This window comes from Ornithorhynchus anatinus, chromosome 5, assembly GCF_004115215.2.
Source record: "Ornithorhynchus anatinus isolate Pmale09 chromosome 5, mOrnAna1.pri.v4, whole genome shotgun sequence".
NCBI classification, from domain to species: Eukaryota; Metazoa; Chordata; class Mammalia; order Monotremata; family Ornithorhynchidae; genus Ornithorhynchus; species Ornithorhynchus anatinus.
In genome coordinates, this window is record NC_041732.1 from 63,035,865 (window position 1) to 63,055,221 (window position 19,357).

Sequence of the window (19,357 nt, forward strand, 5' to 3'; positions counted from 1 at the left end):
GGTAACTGAGGCACAGAGAAATGAAGTGACTTGCCCAGGGTCACATAGCAGACAAGGTGCGGAGCTAGGATTAGAACCCACGTCCTCTGACTCCCAAACTCGTGCTCTTTCCACTAAACCACTGTTCTCCAGATCTATCAACTCGTTGTGGGCAGGGAATGTCTGTTTATTGTTCTTTTGTCCTCTACCATGCACTTACTGCAGTGCTTTGCACACAGTAAGCACTTAATAAATATGATTGAATGAATCAATGAATTAATAATATAGTAAAACATTCCACAGTAACAACAATAATGAATAACCTCCCAGGATGCCCTCACAGTAGACATGGCTATTTAAAAAAAAATTGTTCTGGTATTTGTTAAGTGCTTACTATATTCCAGGCACTGTACTAAGTTCTGAGCTAGACACAAGCTAATCAGGTTGGACACAGTCCATGCCCCAAATGGGGCTCCCAGTTGTATTCCCCATTTTACAGTCGGGTTAACTGAGGCACAGAGCAATTAGGTTGCGTGCCCAAGGTTATGGATCTGTTAGCAGACAGGCCCAGCCAGCAGACAAAAGTGGTAGAGTTGGGATTGGAACCCGTGTCCTCTGACTCCCAGGCCTGTGCTCTATCCACTTGACCCCTCTGTTTCTCTTGGTTCCACGAGATCTTTCAGGCTAAGACCAGGCAGCCCACAACCTGGGAAATTCTGAGATCTCCGAACCAAAGCGCCCAAGCGGTTGACTCGCACTAATCAAAGCTTCTTGGCTTCTTCTCGGCCTGCAACGTTCATTTAAGTCATGCGGAAGTTCCTGGACCATCTCTGCCATGCCCATCCCCGTCTCACCGCCTGGTCCTTGCTGGGGCAGGAGGGGCTGGGCAGGGCTGGGTGGGACTGGGCTGGGCTGAGTGGGACTGGGCAGGGAAGGGTAGGGTTGGGCTGGGCAGGGCTGGGCAGAGCGGGAATAGGCAGGGAAGGGTAAGGCTGGGCAGGGCAGAGCTGGGCAGGGCTGGGCAGGGCAGGGCTGGGCAGGGCAGGGCAGGACAGAGATGGGCAGGGCTGGTCGGGCAGTAGCTGCGGGGACATCTGTGGAAAAGCCCGGACTCCTCTGTCCGCTCCCTTCCCCGACCCGGCTTCTGCCCCCTATGCCCGTTCCGCCCGCTCCCCCCTGCCCCTGGGCACATGTTGGAGACATACCCCTTTTGGAACCGCTCATAAAAGCGCTCTTTCCTTTCCTCCTTCCTTCCGCCTTTCCTCCTTTCCCTTCCCTTCTTCCCTCCCCCATCCCTGTCTCTCCTCCTCCCTTCTACCATCTCCCCTCACTCCCTCCATCCCTCCATCCTTTCTCTCCTCCCTCCCTCCATCCATCCTCTTTCCTCCCTCCATCCTCTGCCTCCCCCCTCCATCCTCTCTCTCCTCCCTTCATCCCTCCATCCTCTCTCTCCTCCCTCCACTCTTCCCTCCTCTCTCTTCTCCCTCCCTCCATCCATCCTCTCTATCCTCCCTCCACCCCTCCACCCTCGCTCTTCTCCCTCCCTTCCTCCATCCTCTCTCCTCCCTCTACCCCTCCCTCCTCTCTCTCCTCCCTCTTCTCTCTCCCTCTCTCTCCCCCTCCTCTGTCTCCCTGTGTCTCCCTCCTCCTCCCCCCCCCCCCCGCCCTCCATCTCCCAGCTCCCGTTCTCTCTCTCTCTCTCTCTCCCTGTCTCTCTGTGTCTCTGTGTCTCTGTCCTCTCCTCGCTGGAGCAACAGGTGAGTCTGGCGGCGCCGGCGGCCCCGGGGGTGGGGGGTCAGGGGTCAGGGGTGTGTGTGTGTGTGTTGGGTAGGTGGGGAGGGGCTCTGTCTTCGCCAGGACCGGCCCGATCCCCGGCGTGCTGACCCCCGGACCCTCCTGCCCCCCCCCCGGCCCCCCGGTCCCTCTGCCCCCCAAGACCCCCGGCCCCCCGATCCCCCCCGCCCCCCGGGCCCGCTGTGACCTCTCGGTCCCGTCCACTGGGCGGCGGAGGTGGAGGGCTGCCGGGAGGAGGCGGGGGGCGCGGGGCGGGGTGGCCGCCGTGGGGTGGTTGGGGCGGAGCGGGAGCGGGGCCGGGGCTCGGGGCTGCCGCCCGCCGCACAGACATGACCGCAGGGAGCGGTCCCCCAGGGCCGGAGCCTTCCTGCCCTCCGCGGCCCCGAGCCCCGTGATGGGCTCCTGCCTCTCCAGGGGTGAGTGAGCGAGTGAGTGAGTGGGGGGCCGGCCGGGGGGCCGGGGGAGGGCCGAGGGGCGGGGGGGGGGGGGGGCGGTGGATGGTGCTGGGACAGCGCGGGCAGGATGCCGGGTTCCCCAGACTGGACCCAGCCCAGACCCAGCCCAGTCCAGTCCAGCCCCAACCCCAGCCCAGACCAGTCCAGCCCCAACCCCAGCCCAGCCCCAGACCAGGCCAGTCCAGCCCCAACTCCTGCCCGGTTCAGTCCAGCTCCAACCCCATCCCAGCCCAGCCTCAACCCCAGCCCCAGCCCTAACCCCAGCCCCAGTCCAGTCCGGCACCAACCCCAGCCCAGCCCCAGACCAGTGCAGCCCCAGCCCAGTCCATTCTAGTCCAGCCCCAACTCCAGCCCCTGCCCAGTCCAGTTCAGCCCCAACCCCAGCCCCCAGACCAGTGCGGCCCCAGCCCAGTCCATTCTAGTCCAGCCCCAACCCCAGCCCCTGCCCAGTCCAGTTCAGCCCCAACCCCAGCCCCCAGGCCAGCCCCCAGCCCAGTCCAGTCCAGTTTAGTCCAGCTCCAACCTCAGCCCAACCCCAGCCCCAGCCCTAACCCCAGCCCCAGTCCAGTCCAGTTCAGCCCCAACCCCAGCCCAGCCCCCAGCCCAGTCCACTCCAGCCCCAACCCCAGCCCAGCCCCAGCCTAGTCTAGTCCAGCCCCAGTCCAGTCTAGTCTAGCCCCAACCCCAGCCCCAGCCCAGCCCAATCCAGCCCCAACCCCAGCCCAGCCCCAACCCAGTCCAGTCCAGTCCAGCCCAACCCAGCCCCAGCCCAGTCTAGCCTCAGCCCAGCCCAGTCCAATCTCAGGCTAGTCCAGGCCACCCTAGCACAGTCCAGTAGAGCCCTATCCTCCAGCCCAGACTGGGCTCAGCCTATTCCAGTCTGCCCTAGCCCAGTCCAGCCCCAGCCCTGTCCAGCCTCAGCCTAGTCCAGTCCAACCTAGCCCAGTCAAGTACAGCCCTAGCCCTGTCCAGCCCCAGCCTAGTCTAGCCTCAGCCTAGTCCAGCTTCAGCCTAGTCCAGTCCACCCCAGCCCAGTCTAGCTCAGTCCAGTCCAGTCCAGCCTAAACCCAACCCCAGCCCAATCTAACTTCAACCCACCACCAGTCCAGCCCTAGCTCCAGCCCCAACCAGCCTCAGCCCAGCCCCATCCAGAATGGTCCAGTGGTGCAATTATATCTGCTGTCCACTGTGACCGGGGGTCTTGGAGCGGATGAGATGTTCCGCAGTCCTGGCTCCTGAGCTGGGCGAGGGCATTTAGTACATAGCTCCTGCCCTACCTCCCCAGACCCTAATCCTCTCCATCACCACAGTCTTCCAGACAGGGTAAAGGAAGTCCAAACCAACTCCCCACCACCTTCCCCCAAACTAAGGTAGTCTCTACTCTTTTCCTCCCCTTCCCAGGCTCCCAGGTCAAGGAAACTCCACAGTAAAACCTGGATTCAGAACATCCCGTCTTTCTTTGTTTATGGACAGGAGAACTCAAGTGAGGTACTGCCTGGAGGCAGTGGGGTAGATCCAATGACCTCTCGAGGTCCCTTGGAGCCTGAGTTGCTAACGATTTACACTGCGCCTTGTCCCTCAGGCCTGTTCCTAACAAAGCTCAAACCTCCATGTAGATGGAGTCAATCAATCATTCATATATACTGAGCTCTCATTTCTTGAATACAAGAGCCAAGGGCTCCAGAATGATCCCCCACCCCCAACTCTCCTTAAGGTTTCCAGGTTAATGGTAGTGGGCAGTAGAGCATTATGGCCTCATGCATGTTTGGAAACGTGGATCCTCCCACTGTTGAGGGCACGGGGGAGGGAGGCCCACTGGGACCCAGAACCGGCGCCAGGCTGGGGTCATCGCCTCGTCATCTGGGCTTCTTTCTCCATCCATCCAGTGACCGGTGGGAAGGCCTGGGAAGGGCAGAGCCATTCAGAGGAATGGTCTTGAGTTCCTCCCTACAAGTGGCACAGTCTGGGACTCAGAGTGTAAGGAGAGAGAGAGAGAGGGGTCATCCCCAGCTTGGCCACCCAACTCATGGGTCCAGTAGTGCCCTTCTGCCAGCCCAGTTCTCCCTGCCCTGCATCTCTGACATTCTCCTCTGGATGATAAGCTTATGTGGGCAGGAAATGTGTCTACCAACTCTGTTATACTGGACTCCCCCAAGCTGTGCTCTGCACAGTAAGTACTCAATAAATATGAACTATTGCTTTCTTGATCCAAGATCAGGACCTTTGACTGGCCTCAGTTGGGGCTCAGGGAGTGTCTTTGATGTGGCCCCTGAAGAGTCCTAAGACCTCACTTACTTTCCCCTCCTCTCAAAGAAATGGGGCTGGAGAAGAGCCCTCTCCCCTATTCTCCCCTCAGCCACCCTGCCTCACCAGAGTGGTCCACAATAATAACAATAATAATAATAATGATGATGATGATGATGATGATGGTATTTGTTAAGCACTTACTATGATCCAAGTACTGTACTAACCTCTGGGGTGAATACATGCAAAGCAGGTTGGACACAGTTCCTGTGCCATGTGGGACTCACAGTCTCAATCACCATTTTACAGATGAGGTAACTGAGGCCCAGAGAAGTGAAGTGACCTGCCCAAGGTCACATAGCAGACATGTGGCAGAGTCAGGATTAGAACCCATGACCTTATTGAGCTCTCCCAGGCCCGTGCTTTATCCACTATGCCATGCTGCTTCTCACTATTGGAGAAGAGGGCATGTGGAGGACCCTAATTTCATCTGTCAGTGGTATTTATTGAATGCTTATTGTATGCAAAGCATAGACCTCTCTTTTGAGCAGCCCCCTACCCCTCAAGGATTCAGCATTTGGGGGCTGCTCCAATGCGGTTTCTAGATCACCAGTCTAACTCCTGTTGGGAGTCTCTATCAGAAGAGCAGGAGTGCTGTGGAAGGGCAAGACCCTTCACATTCCCAAACCTCGGGGCTGCATAGCAAAGACAGAGGGGACCCGGGAGGCAGGGATGGGTCTTCCCTGATCTCCTAGCACCATAGAACAACAAAAACAACTTTTGGAGGCTTGGCTCAGTGCATCCAGCAAGATTTTAGCAAGAAGCAGGTTGCTGACTGCTTGGAGGGGGTCTGGACATGTTTGTCTGTGGTTTGCATCGATTTCAAAGCGGATGTGAAAGAGCTCCACGCAGTCATTGCTGATATGGAAAATTCAAAACCAGCAGAAGTTTCAGGTTAACCCAGCCTTGCCAACAACCTTACAGTTTACCAGCCCACACAAATACTTTTCCAGTTGATCCTTGCCCAAGAGCTGTGGGTTTACCAACCACTGGGCAAAATCATTACAGCATCTTCCCTGAGCGAATGATTGTTTGGAAGATTGCTTAAAGTCCTCAGTGTCCTCTGGGTTTCTGGTTCAAGTTATCCCGGGGGGAGGGGGAGGGGAAGGAGAGTCTATTTCCTCTGTACAAATCTTTTCACCAGCTGAGTTCCAAATAGCCTTCTGAAGGATGCTTGAGCCAGAAATCAAGACCTTTGGATTTCCTCTCCCTCCTCTGCTAAGTCCAGGAACCAGTGCAGAATCTCCTATGGTCTCTTTGTTGTTTTGTACATCAGAGCTGCAACCAGCTTTTGAGAGGAGAAGTGAATAAAAATAAAAATCCTGAGTAAGCTCTTACCCCCTCAGGAAGAGAAGAAATGATTTTCAGATTCCACGTTGTGCCTGCATCTGCGACATGGAGGTGAATTGAATAACCACAGACCCCTGACTAGGGCTTCCAGGTCTAAAGCTATGATTCTTAACAGTTTTCCCCAGCCCACGATGAATCACCATTAGTCCTGAGCCTCCCAGGAGGAAGGATGGAATCTCTTTCCTATTCTGCAATAAGGCAAGCTGAAGCTCAGGGCAGTGTCGTCCCTTGGTCAAGGTCACCCAGAAAACTGGGGACTGAGATTTGCTCCTGACCCCCAAGATAGAGGGAGGAATACTTGGCCTCCAGGCTCTCATTTTTCCCAACCTGGACTCCATCAGCATGACAGAGAGTCAGGAATGTTTGACTCCAGATTTGCAAAGTTCAAATTCAGCCAGTGTTGCCTTGGTCTGAAAACAAAGCCCAAACCTGAGGAATTCAGCCCACTGAGAGATCTCAGAGAGTCTCTTTGTCACCGACCATCATTTTCCTGCTCCATGTTCAACCCACTGACCAACCTTGGGATTGGATTGGTCCAACAGGTTGGCCCGGGGATGAAGGCAATCCCCTCTACTCTGGAAATTCTGACAGTTGGCTGTCAGACAGAATCATTATGGCTTGGCACCATGGAAAGAGCCCAGACCTGGGAGTCAGAGGATCTGGGATCTAACCCCATCTCCATACACGCCTGCTGTGGGACCCTGGGAAAGTCATATCACTTCTCCAGGCCTCAGTTTCCTCATCTGTAAAATGGGGATGAAATACCAGTTCTCCCTCCTACTTTGACTTTGAACCCCATGTGGGAAGTGACTGTATCTGACCTGATTATCTGCTCCAGCGCTTGGCGAAGAGTAAGTACTTAACAAATACCACAATTATAATTCTTAGAGGAGAGGGAAGATTAGTTCCAGACTTGTTTCAGGACATCTTTCTAAATAATGGATTCTACCTGGTGTAGGCAGGACTGGAAGAGAAATGGAAAGGGGGAAACAGTCCCTTATCTGGTCCTCAACCTGGCCCTCCCCGATCTCGTAGGAGGCAAACTCCTAGCTGGCCCCCACTCTGTCCTGCCCTGCTCTCCCATCGTGATGATTCCCCAGCTCTCTCGTCCGGAGGCTTTGTCATCATAGGCCAAACACCTGGGCTCATCACCCTGGGGTCAACTGGATTAGTCTGGGGCTGACTCTAGGAAGTTGTGAATTTTGGGTTTGGAGAAAGGTCAGGCAGCTAATTTCATCCTGTATAGGGAAGCAGGAAAACCACAGAGATGAGACTCATCGATCCAATCTGGGGCCCCCCACCCCAACACCCATGGGGTCCAGAAGAGCTCTTAAACCATTTAATGCCTAGTTAGGGGCAGTTTAATCTTTGGGGGAGGGGAGACAGCTGCTGCCTGCTCTGAAAATCATCAGGGGCAACTCAAGACAGTACCGCCCTGCCAACAACGCGTCCTAAAAATATCTGTTCTGAAGAGCCAGTTAGTGTTAGTAACAGCCGTGGCATCGCTGGCAGGCAGCCGGTCTGTTGGTCTGGGCATCGCACCTGCGGCGATGACTCACCCCCGAGGAACACTGAGTTACACTTGAATCCCTCCCGCTGCAGAGTCCCATTGGCTTCCCCAGAGGCAACAGGTGCCTGTCCTGAGACCCAGTCCTGCCCCCATCAATAATGATAATAACTACCTGTCTATTGCCACCTAAACTAGAGATTGTACTGCTCCATGGTAAGCTCTTTGAGTGCAGGGATCAGGACTATTAACTTTAGTCTACTCTTCCAAGCGTTTAATACAGTGCTTGACACAGAGCGGGTGTTCAATAGATACAGTTGATTGGTTGATGGATGGACTGATTGAGAGTTGGAGGGTTATGGTTGTGGTATTTGTAAAATGGGGATTGAGACTGTGGGCCCCATGTGGGACATGAACTATGTCCAACCTGAATTACTTTATATCTTCCCCTAGTGCTTAGAACAGTACCCGGCACAGAGTAAGTGCTTAACAAATACCATAAAAAATAAATGAGACAATCGTCTCACTCACTGGGAAGGTTTAGGTGTCAGCCTCCCAAGTCAGGAAGATGGTCAAAGCGATTGCTCAAGTCCCTTCCAGCTCTGAGCTCTGATGATTAGAGTTTGGACTCCTTGTGCTGAGCCAATCTGAGTCCTGACTTGGATGAAGGTTCCACCTCATCCCTCTCAAAACTTCCCTCCGGTTGGGCTGCCCAGGCCAGTGGGGGCTGCCTCTTCCGTGATTCTGTTCTTTCTCACTCATTGGAGATGAGAGCATGGTAATAATAATAATAATAACTGTGGTATTTAAGCGCTTACTATGTGCCAGGTGCTGAACTAAGAACTGAATTAGGTACAAGCAAACTGGATTGGACATAGTCCCTATTCCACTTGGAGCTCACAGACTTAATCCTCATTTTATAGTAACTGAGGCCCAGAGAAGTGAAGTGACATGCCCAAGGTCACACAGCAGACAAGTGGTAGAGCTGGAATTGGTTCTTCTGACTCCCAGGTCCATGCTCTATCCACTAGGCCATGCTGTTTCTCAAGCTAATAATAATAACTGAGGTGTTTGTTAAATTCTTATCAGGCGCCAAGCATAAGGGTACATGCAATATCATCAGCTCTGATTTGGTTCTGTCCCACATGAGGCTCACAATCTAAGGGGGAGGGAGAGCAGGTATCAAATTCCCCATTTTACAGATGAAGAAACTGAGGCACAAGGAAGTTAAATGAATTGCCTGAAATCACCCAGCAGGCAAGTGGCAGAACTGGAATAAGAACCCAGGTTTCCCAACTGCCAGCCCTATGCTCTTCATTCATTCATTCATTCATTCAATCATATTTATTGAGCACTTACTGTGTGCAGAGCACTGTACTGGCTTGGAATGTACAATTCGGCAACAGATAGGGACAATCCCTGCCCAACAACACCACCAGGTCACGCCTCTTCCCCTCAGATGAGCTCCCCTCCCAGCCTTGCTCAGGGATGGTGGAGCCTGGGTCTCCCGGGTCTCCCCCAGGTCACCCTCGGGTTGCCACGGTGACAGAGCCCAGCCACTGGGGAGCCAGGACCCTGAGGGAGCGGGCTATTGCCATTGTTCTTGTCTGTCTGTCTCCCTCATTGGACTGTAAACCCGTCAAAGGGCAGGGACTGTATCTGTTACCGATTTGTACATTCCAAGAGCTTAGTACAGTGCTCTGCACATAGTAAGCACTCAATAAATATGAATGAATGAATGAATGAATGAATGAATGAATGAAAGGAGACTTGGGGGTCTCTGGCCGGTGGCGTTGGCTGGACAAGTAGAGCGAGTGAGCCAGGCCGGGAGGTCTCCTTGGATCCTGTGGGGGAGGAAGGAGGGGGCTAGGGTTCAGTTTTCCCTAGATCCTCCCTTGGGCCCCCTCCCTCTCCGATCTCACTCCCCATCTCGATCTCTGGGTCCTCCCTCCCCCATTCTCCCACCCTCGACCCCCCTCGGCTGTGTTTTTCCAATCCCAGTGATGTCCACAGGCCTTTTTATTCCCAGCTGGGGGAAGGAGAGCCAGTGACTTCACAGAGGGCTGGTTCATTACTGGCATCACCATGGCAATGGACCCATGATGTCATGGGGCCAAAGTCCTGAGGGGGAAAGAGGTGGGGTTTTCTGTTGTCTGTTGCTCCCTGGACTTGGGGAACAGAGATTATGACCTGGGCTGGGCTGGGGTGGGGGGATTGTACATAGTTAACAACAGAGCTGGTTCATTATGGCATTATTACACACCCACTATGTGTCCGGCACTATGCTCAGTGATGGGGTGAAGACAAGATAAACAGTTATGACATGGACTTATCCCGCATGGGGCTCTCTATCTAAGTGAGGGAAGGAAGACGTGGAAAAAAACAAATTATAGATAGTGGGATCATTGAAAATTACAAGAAATCAAAGATAGATGAACTATGGTAGGAGAAAGCGCAGTACTGCTGTGTCTTAGCCTTTGCCCTCTCTAGACTGTAGGCTTCTTGTGAGCAGGGAACACATTTACCAACTCTGTTGAATTGGACTCTCCCAAGTGCTTAGTACTGTGCTTTGCACACAGCAACTGCTCGATAAATATCATTGATTAATCCATTTGCTTCCAAGCTGCCATAGCTTCCTAACAGTTGGGAAGGCAGACAGGAAATCTGGGTTCTTGTCCCAGTCCTATCACTAACTTGTTCTGTGAACTGGAGCAAGTTACTCTACTTTTCTGAGCCTCAGTTTTCCAATCTGCAAAATGGAGGGCATAGGAAAGAGCACAGAACTGGGTGTCAGAGGACTTGAGTTCTAATCCTGGCTCCGCCACATACCTGCTGCGTGACCTTGGGCAAGTCACTTCAGGGATTCAATACCTGTTCTCTCTCCTACTTAGACTGTGAGCCCCATGTGGGACATGATGATCTCGTATCTACCCCAGCACTTAATACAGTGCCTGGCACATAGTATGTACTTAACAAGTACCTTTGAAAAAAAAGTGTGAAGATACTGAGAGCAAAGTAGAAGAAAGCTTTGTAAATAGCTTCTCACACTACTGTTCGTACGCCCTCCCTAGAATGTAACAGTGAGCATGCTGCCTTCATAGTGGAAAATGTAGTCTTGCTCCTGCCTCAAAAGTAATAGCTGCTGATTGTATATGTCCGGAACATGCAGGTTGTGAAGACACAGGGAGGTTATTCCAGCTCTGCTGCCCTCCCTCCAGTGCTCCCAATCCTTGCTTCTCTCCCCTACCCTTTCTCACAGCCTCCCTCACAGCACCTGCTGTGACGACAACCCTCCGGGTTCTGCCTTTCTCGGGGTTCCCAGCTGTTCCAGTAGCTCTGGTGATGACAGGTGCTGGGGTGGTTGATGGGGGTCTCTGTAAAACCCCATGTTGCTAGGCAAATGCTTATTCCCTTCTCTTATCTCCCCACCTTAATATCCCTGCCTTCTGTAAGCTTGTCTTAGGCAGGGAACATGTTCAATTGTATTTATTGAGCACTTACTGTGTGTAAAGCACCGTACTAACCACTTGGGAGAGCACAATACAATAACAGACACATTCCCTCCCCACAGTGGGCTCACAGTCTGGGGGGAGACAGACATTAATATACTTAAATAAATACATAAACAAATAAATAAATACAGATACATACGTAAGTGCTTTGGGGATGGGAGGGAGGATGAATGAAGGGAGCAAGTCAGGATGATACAGAAGGGAGTGGGAGAAAGGCCTGGCATGTTGTAAGTGTGCCTTTCATTTAACATTTCTACCAACTCTGTTGTATCGTACTTTCCCAAGGGCTTAGCACAGTGCTCTGTACATAATACATGGTCAATAATAACAATGATTGATTCTGCACTGCCTACAAACTTGGGTCCGTACCCCTAAACTCTTTGACACTAATCCATTGCTCTGTATGCAGTAAATGCTCAATAAATATGACTGACTGGTTGATCTCACCCTCACTCCAACAGCCCCACTCAGGGTGGTACCTGGAGAGTTTCCAGTACTCTATCAGTCTCTAATACGGGAGGGAGAGTCAAGCAGAGGTCTGTCCATTCCATTCCATTCCATTCCATTCCATTCCATTCCCATCTTGGGCAGTGGCTCACATGTGGAAGACAATCTGCTACAAGTCAAAACTCCCCTGTGCTGGGCAGCAGTGGCGTGGCAGAGAGTCGATAGCGGAAACTCAAGTTTACTATGTGGAAGAAGGCACAGGGAAAACATTTCCATATTTTTACTAAGAAAACTCTACAGATACACAACAAGAATGACTGTTGGTGGGGGTAGGGCGTTCTGGGAGAGATGTGTCTGTGGCGTAGCTGTGGGTCGGAAGCAACTCGACAGTGTAAGACAAGGCACCCCAACAAGCACTTATGTACCTGTCTTTACACGCTATTGCTCCCCCAATGTGGACTTTAGTATCTGTTTTCCCCACTAGACTGTAAGTTCCTTGAGGGCAGGGATCATGTCTACCTACTCTATCATTTTCTCTCAAGGGATTAGTACAGTTTTCGGTACACAATAAGGGCTCAGTAATTAATCAATTCCCTCACCACCTCCCAGCTTGTGCCCAACTCCTGGATTGTCTCTGGAAGGAGGAAGGTGTATCATACCCCACCCAGCTGGACCCCCTTCCCAGAATTCTGCCCTATGGGATTCTGCGATAACTTTTTATAAAAAAGTAGTATTTGTTAAGCACTTACTATGTGCCAGGCACTGCCCTAAGCCCTGGGGTTGATACAAACCAATCAGGTTGGACACAGCCTATATACCACGTGAGGCTCAGAGCTTTAATCCCCATTTTACAGGTGAGGTAACTGAGGCCCAGAGAAGTTAAATTGACTCGCTCAAGGTCACACAACAGAAAAGTAGCAGAACAGGGATTAGAACCCAGGAAATTCTGACTCCCAGGCCTATGCTCTATCCACTAGGCCGTGCTACTTCTCATCTGGGGCAGTCTCCTTTGACATCGATTGGGGAAACTGAGGCACAAGCCCAGACCAAGTCTCCTGGCTCTCCAGCTAATGCTTCTTCCAGCTACCAGGCCTTGCTGCCTTTGCTTCCCATGCAGGATTTTCAAACACCTGAAGGAGTGGGTGTGAGGCAAGGATGTTGCCGGGGGCGTGGCAGGGGGTGAGGCTCAGAGTTACACCCTTGGGCCAAGGACCCCAAAGCACCTTCTCAAACTATTTGAGCCCCCTGTGGCTCTCTCTCACTCACTCTCCTTCCCCTCCCCACCGGAATCTCTCACCTTCTCTTTCAGAATTTGCCTCAAGTGTCCACAAGGATTATTCCATGCCTGGATGTGTGGACCGCCCCCCTCCGGGCACCCCCACCAGCTGCCTGTCTCCTGCCACTCCACCACCTAGCTCTGGGAAGGTAATTGAATCCTTTCTGACCGTTTTCCCTCAGCCAAACACTAACAGGCTCAGTACTTCCATGGTCTGTGGAATTTGCCCCTAGCAAGGTCAACTCTCTGTTATTCGGGGCTAAATATCCAGGCTCTGCTGCCACCTTCCATTTGGCTATGTTCCCAGCAGAAGTAGAGGGTGTTTGTGTGTTGGGGGGGGGGCGGGGCGTGTATGTACCTATGTATTGGGGAGGGGCTGGTGGGATCAGGGATGGGGAAGAAGGAGCTGTACTCAAGCCAGGCCATTTTGTTATAGAGAAAGGTTGGATTTGGGGAAAAACGGTGACCTTCAGAAATGAGCCTCAACTTACTAAAAGAGGCAGTGGCTCCTGAACCCTGGTGTGTGGGCCCCAGACCCATCCTGTGTTTCCCCAACAGGCTCCAAGCTGCCTGACGCTTGGACAGAAGATTTCCCAGGTGCAGAGGAAACTAGGAAACAGCCTGGAAAGGGGCTGAGGCAGAGGGAGTCTCAGTTGACCCCCAGGGCAGTTGGAACTGGTCCTGCAGGCGGAAAGCCGACTGAGGGGGGAGGCCCAATCTCCGAGCACAGGGGGGTCTTCTGGGCCAAGGACAGTGAGATGGCTTGGGGAATGAGCAGATGGGGTCTCTTGGCAGTGAGGAGCTGCTCTGCCCAGAAGCGGAGCATCTCCCTGTTCCTGAGCTACAGAACTGGGGAGGGCCCTGCTGCCTGGCCTTGGCTCTGGCTCTGGCTCTGGCCTCCCAGCCTCCCAGCCCCAAGCTTCTCTGCCCGGACAAATGGGGGCAGGAACTGGATGGGAGAGGTGCTCAATTCAAATGCAGGAAGGTAAAGGCTGGGAATTTGGAGATGCTCATTCCTTAGTGCCCAGCCTCTCTCCTCCTTCCCTTCCCAACTTGTGGCTGTGCCCACCCACCTCAGTAAAAATGGCTGAGGCCTTGGGGTGGCATCGGGAGGAAGGGAATGAATTGGGTCTCACCTGACCCCTCTCTCTTCTTGTTCTAGGAAAACAGATGGATTTCTGTTGGGATCCCTGGCAGGTCAGTTGACTTTCTCATTCATCCTGTAGCCCTTGCCCTCCTCTCCTGCTGGATGGCCCCCACCTGTTGCTGGCAAGGTGTCCCCAAGTTTGGGACAATGGGTTTAGCCCTGGAGGACGCCTGGGGCCATTCCATTTGGGGAATCTGAGTATCTGCCCCTCTTAGCTGATACTAATTTCCAATCCTTCCCTTGGCGTGACCCTGGCTTAACCCTGAGGCCCAGGAGCACTAGGTGATTGGGGGATTTCTGGGCTGATGGGGTAACCCAGTCTGGCTGCTCACCCTCATCTGCCTCCTTCCTGCAGAGGTGCTTCAAGACCTCCAACCTCATCCTCTCGGAGTCCCAATCCTGCTCTGGCAACTACAATGTGGCCGCGCTGGCAACCTCCTCCTTGGTGGGTAGGTAGCGACCAGTGGGCCCGTCTGCCCCCCTCATCCAGCTGAGCCAGCCTGCGACCTTTCCTAGGCTGCGGCCAGGGAAGGGACCGCAGAGGAGGGCGGGTGGGCCCGGAAGGCACAACTACAGAGCGTGGGCTGGACAGCCGCAGCAGGAGGGAGTTAGGTTTGACTGCGGAAGGAACTTTCCTGGTGATGAGATGGATCACCAGGCCTCTGGGAGCAGAGGTGGAGGAGCAGGGGGATCTGGCTGGATCTTTCACCTCCCCTCACCTGTGCCCCCCAGGGGTCGTCCAGAGCATCAAGGACCACATCACCAAGCCCACGGCCATGGCTCGGGGCCGCGTTGCCCACCTCATCGAGTGGAAGGGCTGGAGCGCCTCTGGAGCGGGCTGACCCCTCGCTGGCTGAGGAAGAACACTACTGTCACCTTCCCGATGAGCCTGCGGGAGGCCCGCTTTGCAGCAGGTCGGTGAGGAGGTGGGGGCTGCCGCAGGGGCGAAGGAGAGGGCCAAGGGCCAGCACTTGCCAGCCTCAGTCATGCCCCTTGCTCAGGGAAGACCTGTCTAGGATGAAGTAGATCCATCCTCAGGGTGCTGAATGGGCATGGGTGTATCGGAGGGGCATTGAGGTGAGGATCCCACAGAGACAGCTATTTCAGCAGTTGCTCTCTTGGGTGTCAATCTTGCCTGGCTGCTAATTCAACCCCTCCCAGGGCCCAAAGAGAGGAGGTCTCCTTCCTCCCTCCTACACAGACCACTCCCTCACTCACACTGGCTCCTCTCTGATCAGGGGTGGCCGAGCAGTTTGCCATCACAGAAGCCACACTGAGCGCCTGGTCCTCGCTGGATGATGACTCGATGCTCTACGGGGACCGCTACGGAGACCACTACGGGGACCATTCCCAGGATGCCATTCAGCTTCAAGGTAGCATGTTGAAAGCCCAGCCCGGGTCCAAGTCGGGGAACCCTGCCGGGCCCAAGCTGGGCCCATCCTTGGTGGCTGCCAATGGCCCCCTCCAAAATTCTGGACAAGGAGCTGCCCATGGTGCCCACTTTGTGCCAGGCACGCAGCCTAATGTCCCAGGCATCATTTCGCAGAGGTAGGCGAATCTCCCATGATCCTACAGCATTTCTCCAGGGAAATCCCTGAACTCCTTACTTGCCTCAGAACCACTGCGTTCCCCTCCCAGGTCAGTGTGAAATCCGGGCCAGTGTCCACGCTGTGGGACTCGGCTCTTGGGGTGGAAGAAGGTTTGGTGCTGAAAATGAAACTGTCCGGCTCCATGTTGTTACCAGATGGGAAACAGACCAAACCTAAAACCAGTCTCCCATGGCCACACTTCCCATACTCCACCTGAGACCTGATGTCTGATTTTTTTCTGGACAGACCTGATCTGACTTCAGGCATGAGAGAGAGGACAGCGTGGTCTAATGGGAAGAGCATGGGCTGGGAATCAGAAGGTTCTAGGTTCTAATCCTGGCTCTGCCACTTCACTTCTCTCTGCCTCAGTTCCCCCATCTGTAAAATGGGGGTTAAATCCTCCTCCCTCCAATTTAAACTGTGAGCTCCACATAGGACAGGGACTGTGTCTGACCTGATGATCTTGCATCTACCTCAGTGCTTAGTAAAGTGATTGGCACATAGAAAGTGCTTATTAAGTATCATAAAAAAATTCTGAGTATTGACAGCAGGCACGCACTATCCTATAATCACCTGCACCTGCTCAGTGGTAACCTTGCACATGTTTCAATGGTCACCCTCGAATATGCTCAGTAGTCAGATGCAGATTTGTCATTTTGCCACATACTATGCTTATTGCAACCTCTTTGGCTTTTGATTACAACATTTTACACAATTATAAAAGCATCTTTGGTCCACAGTGAGCTTGCCTTGAAACATACCCAGTCCAACGCTCACCTTCCTTTCAGCAAAGGAGCTGAGGAAATGGTAAGAGATCGAAGGCCATATGCCCTGCCAATGCCATCTTTCTCTGTTGCTGTTTGCCTTTGCTTGCTTTTGATACTGACTCTGCTCAACCTTTTCCTTCCATCACTCATTTGAAAATAATAATCATGATAACAATAGCAATAGTAATAATAATAAATGTGGAATTTGTGAAGTGCTAGGGTAGAAGCAAAATTATCAGATTAGACATAATCCTGGCCCCTCCTGGGACTCATACAAAATGTTCCCTGACACAGCTCAGCTCTGGGCAGGGTCCACTTAGGAATGGCCAGTGTCCTGCAGGAATTCCCACCACTACAGTCGTTTACTGGGCGCCAATGTGGCCTGCTCAAGGAGGATAGGGGCACACACTTATACCCAGGAAACCCTGGTAACTAGTAGGAAAAGTTTTAAGTTTCAAAAATTTCCCCAACCACCCCCTAAAAATTGGCATCTCCACCCCAAGAATCATGTTCCAGACAGCTCTAAAAGTCCAATCGGGAGAGATGTCTATTTGGCAGTCCAGCTTGCATTTGGGCACTGCTGGGCACAGACAGCCTGCCTACTGAGAATGTGCAAGGATTCCATGGCAATGTGTGAGTCCCTCACCAGTGGGAAGCCTGGTGGAGGCAGGCCTAGCAGGCCTGCAGGACTTCCTGCCCTAGGCCTGAGCTCATCCCGAGTCCAGTGCCCCCGTGCACTTCTTGACACCTGAGTCGGGCCCATGGGTTCAGTGGGTTTTGGAGGTGGAAGCAGGGGGTAGGGGGACGGAGAGGGTGCCCCAGACCTGGGTAAGGGATCTGGGCCACCGTGGCTCCCAGCATCTAGGACTGGACCAACCCAGAGCCCAGTCTCCTTGGACAAGTAGCTCCTGGGCAGCAGTGGTGGGCCTGGGCCCACTGGCCAAACAGCTCCTCCCCACCCCCAGCTGTGGAGGACACTGGAAAAACAAGGGGAGAGGCCTGGAGCCTCAAGTCAGGGGCACAAGGTAGAACTGGAAGGGGCCCGGGCCACAGAGACTAGCAAGAGTCAGCTGTGTCTGCTCCCCTCAGCCCCCTGACCACCCTCTTTGCTTTGCCTTCCAGACCTGGAGAACAACTTCCTGCAAGACAGCCTGCAGCGTGCCACCCGGAGGGAGGATAACTCCACCCTACACAGCAGCCTACAGGCCTTCTCCTCTTCCCTCACCTCCCCACTCCCCCAGGCCCACGCTTTGACTGGGGAATGGGACTTGTGTGCCAGGGGGCCCCGGTGGGGCCTGGAGCACCAGAGATCCCAGCCAGAGGGTCTGGAGAAGCAGGAATGGCAGTCAGAGTCCGCCCTCCCCTGGCCCGCATGGACAGTGGTGACGTCCAGCTCCACTGACCCAGCTTCCTCCGCTACGTGGACAGCAGTTCCCTCTCGGAGGATGAAGTGTTCTATAACTGAGGCCCGGGGCACAGGGGGAGGGGCAGTAGGGTAATGAAGGTGGGATCCCACCCAGGGGCCTGGAAAGGCCAGCGGGGCTGACTAGCTGGGGTCTGGGACCTAGTCGTGGTGCCTCCAACTAGAGCCGTGTCCCGGGGCTCCAGCACGGGAGTGCTGCATGCCAGCGGGAACCCCTCCTGGCCTGCCAGGTAGTGAGTGGGGATCCATGTCTGGGCAGTACCTCAGTTACCCCAATCCTCTGGCTCGGGACAAGGAAAACCCCTATGAGGGGGTCTGGTCTTGCCTTCTGGACCCAGAAGACCACACGAGTCCCTTGCCTTCTCTAAGGAAGATGGGAAGAAGGGCAAGCAGGGAACAGGATGGGAATTCCAAAGTTCCTGGTAATCGGTGCCTCAGTTTACCCCCCAGATCATGAGAGTCAAGCTCTCTCCTCCACCCCTTTGTCCCAGGAGTGGAGGTGAAGGGAAGCAGGATTTGTGAGCCACCCCCCACAGCTCCCCATGTTCCTCTCTCCAGGAGTGGAGGGTTAAGGGAAGCAGGATTTGTGAGCTGCCCCTCCCAGCTCTCTATTTTCCTTCCCTCTCCCTATGGGTGCTCTTACCCCTCCCCACTTTGATGCCACGAAGAGGAGTCACTAAACAGAGCCTCTCTTACACTCGGGATTTTGCCCCGGCACAAACCTTCCCTGCCAGATGCTGTTTAACAGCCAGTGACTGGGGCATAGGGGTCACTGGGAGCCCACTCTCCTGGATCCCATGCCTGACTCTGTCCCTGCAGCTGGCAGGTTTTCCGGGAGAGACTTCTCCCCTGCCTCACCCTGTGACTCCTGTCTCCAAAATGCCCCCCACACATCCCGGGTAGTTGAGACCCTCCCTCCCTCTCCATGACACTTCACTGTGACCGTCCGTCCATCTGTCCCTGCCCTCCCTCTCTGAAAGCGCCTCCTTGGTCTCCCGAGGTCTGTACACGTTACACGTGGCTCCCACCCCCCTACCCTTACCATGACCCGCTGACCACTCGGCTGGGGCCTGGGGTGAGTAGTCCCTGCTCCTGCTCACGGCGGTGTCTCCCTCCCTTCCCCTTGATGTTCTCTGAAGACATTAAAGTGGCTGGTGGATTAACTCCGGTGGTGCGCCCATCTCTGCTTTCTGGGGAGCTTTAGGGGCCAGAGAGAGGGGTGGGGGCCGGGGAGCCTATAGTTCTTTGGTTCCCTTGCCTGGGCCCTCAGAGCGGATGCAGGCCAGGGAGCAGTGGGCGGGGCGGCAGAGGAGGCAGGGCCCAGGAGATAGGCTGGCCTGCAGCGGACCCAGTGAGCTCTGTGGGGTCAGACCTTAAGGGACCAAATCAAGTGCTCAGTGTTCTCATTTGAAGACCCTGCCCACACTCCTTCCAGCCTGTCTCCTGGGAGAGGCACGGAAGCAGAGTCATGGCAGAGATGGTGGCCGCTGCTTGGGGCACGTGGCTGTCAGAGAAGCCTCAACCCGGTTCGTTGCAGTACAGCCAATGGTCAATTAATAATAATAATAAATAATAATAAATAATAATAAAATAATAATAATTATAATAATAGTTAAGTGCTTCTTATGTGTTAAGTGCTGTTCTAAGCACTGGGGTAGATACAAGCTAATCAGATTGGACACAGCCCCTGTCCCTCGTGGGGCTCACAGTCTTAATCCCAATTTTATAGATGAGGTAACTGAGTCACAAGCAATTAAATGACTTGCCCAAAGTCGTACAACAGACAAGTTATGAAGCTGAGAGGAGA

The 19,357-nt window shown here is 53.8% G+C and overlaps 1 protein-coding gene and 1 long non-coding RNA gene across 2 annotated transcripts; both read left to right on the forward strand.

The window, feature by feature from the left end:
• The first annotated feature begins 1,702 nt into the window (after positions 1–1,702).
• On the forward strand, positions 1,703–12,774 carry LOC114812025. The gene is made up of 2 exons (XR_003759692.1): positions 1,703–1,736; positions 12,658–12,774. It is a non-coding gene; the product is annotated as an uncharacterized LOC114812025 (long non-coding RNA).
• An 825-nt stretch (positions 12,775–13,599) lies between these two features.
• Positions 13,600–18,713, forward strand: FAM131C (family with sequence similarity 131 member C). Its single transcript, XM_039912216.1, is given in 8 exon segments — positions 13,600–13,609; positions 13,787–13,821; positions 14,127–14,220; positions 14,504–14,609; positions 14,611–14,659; positions 14,661–14,685; positions 15,010–15,144; positions 17,250–18,713. Coding segments are annotated over 8 exon segments (831 nt in total). The 3' UTR covers positions 17,627–18,713.
• The last annotated feature ends 644 nt before the right edge of the window (positions 18,714–19,357 follow it).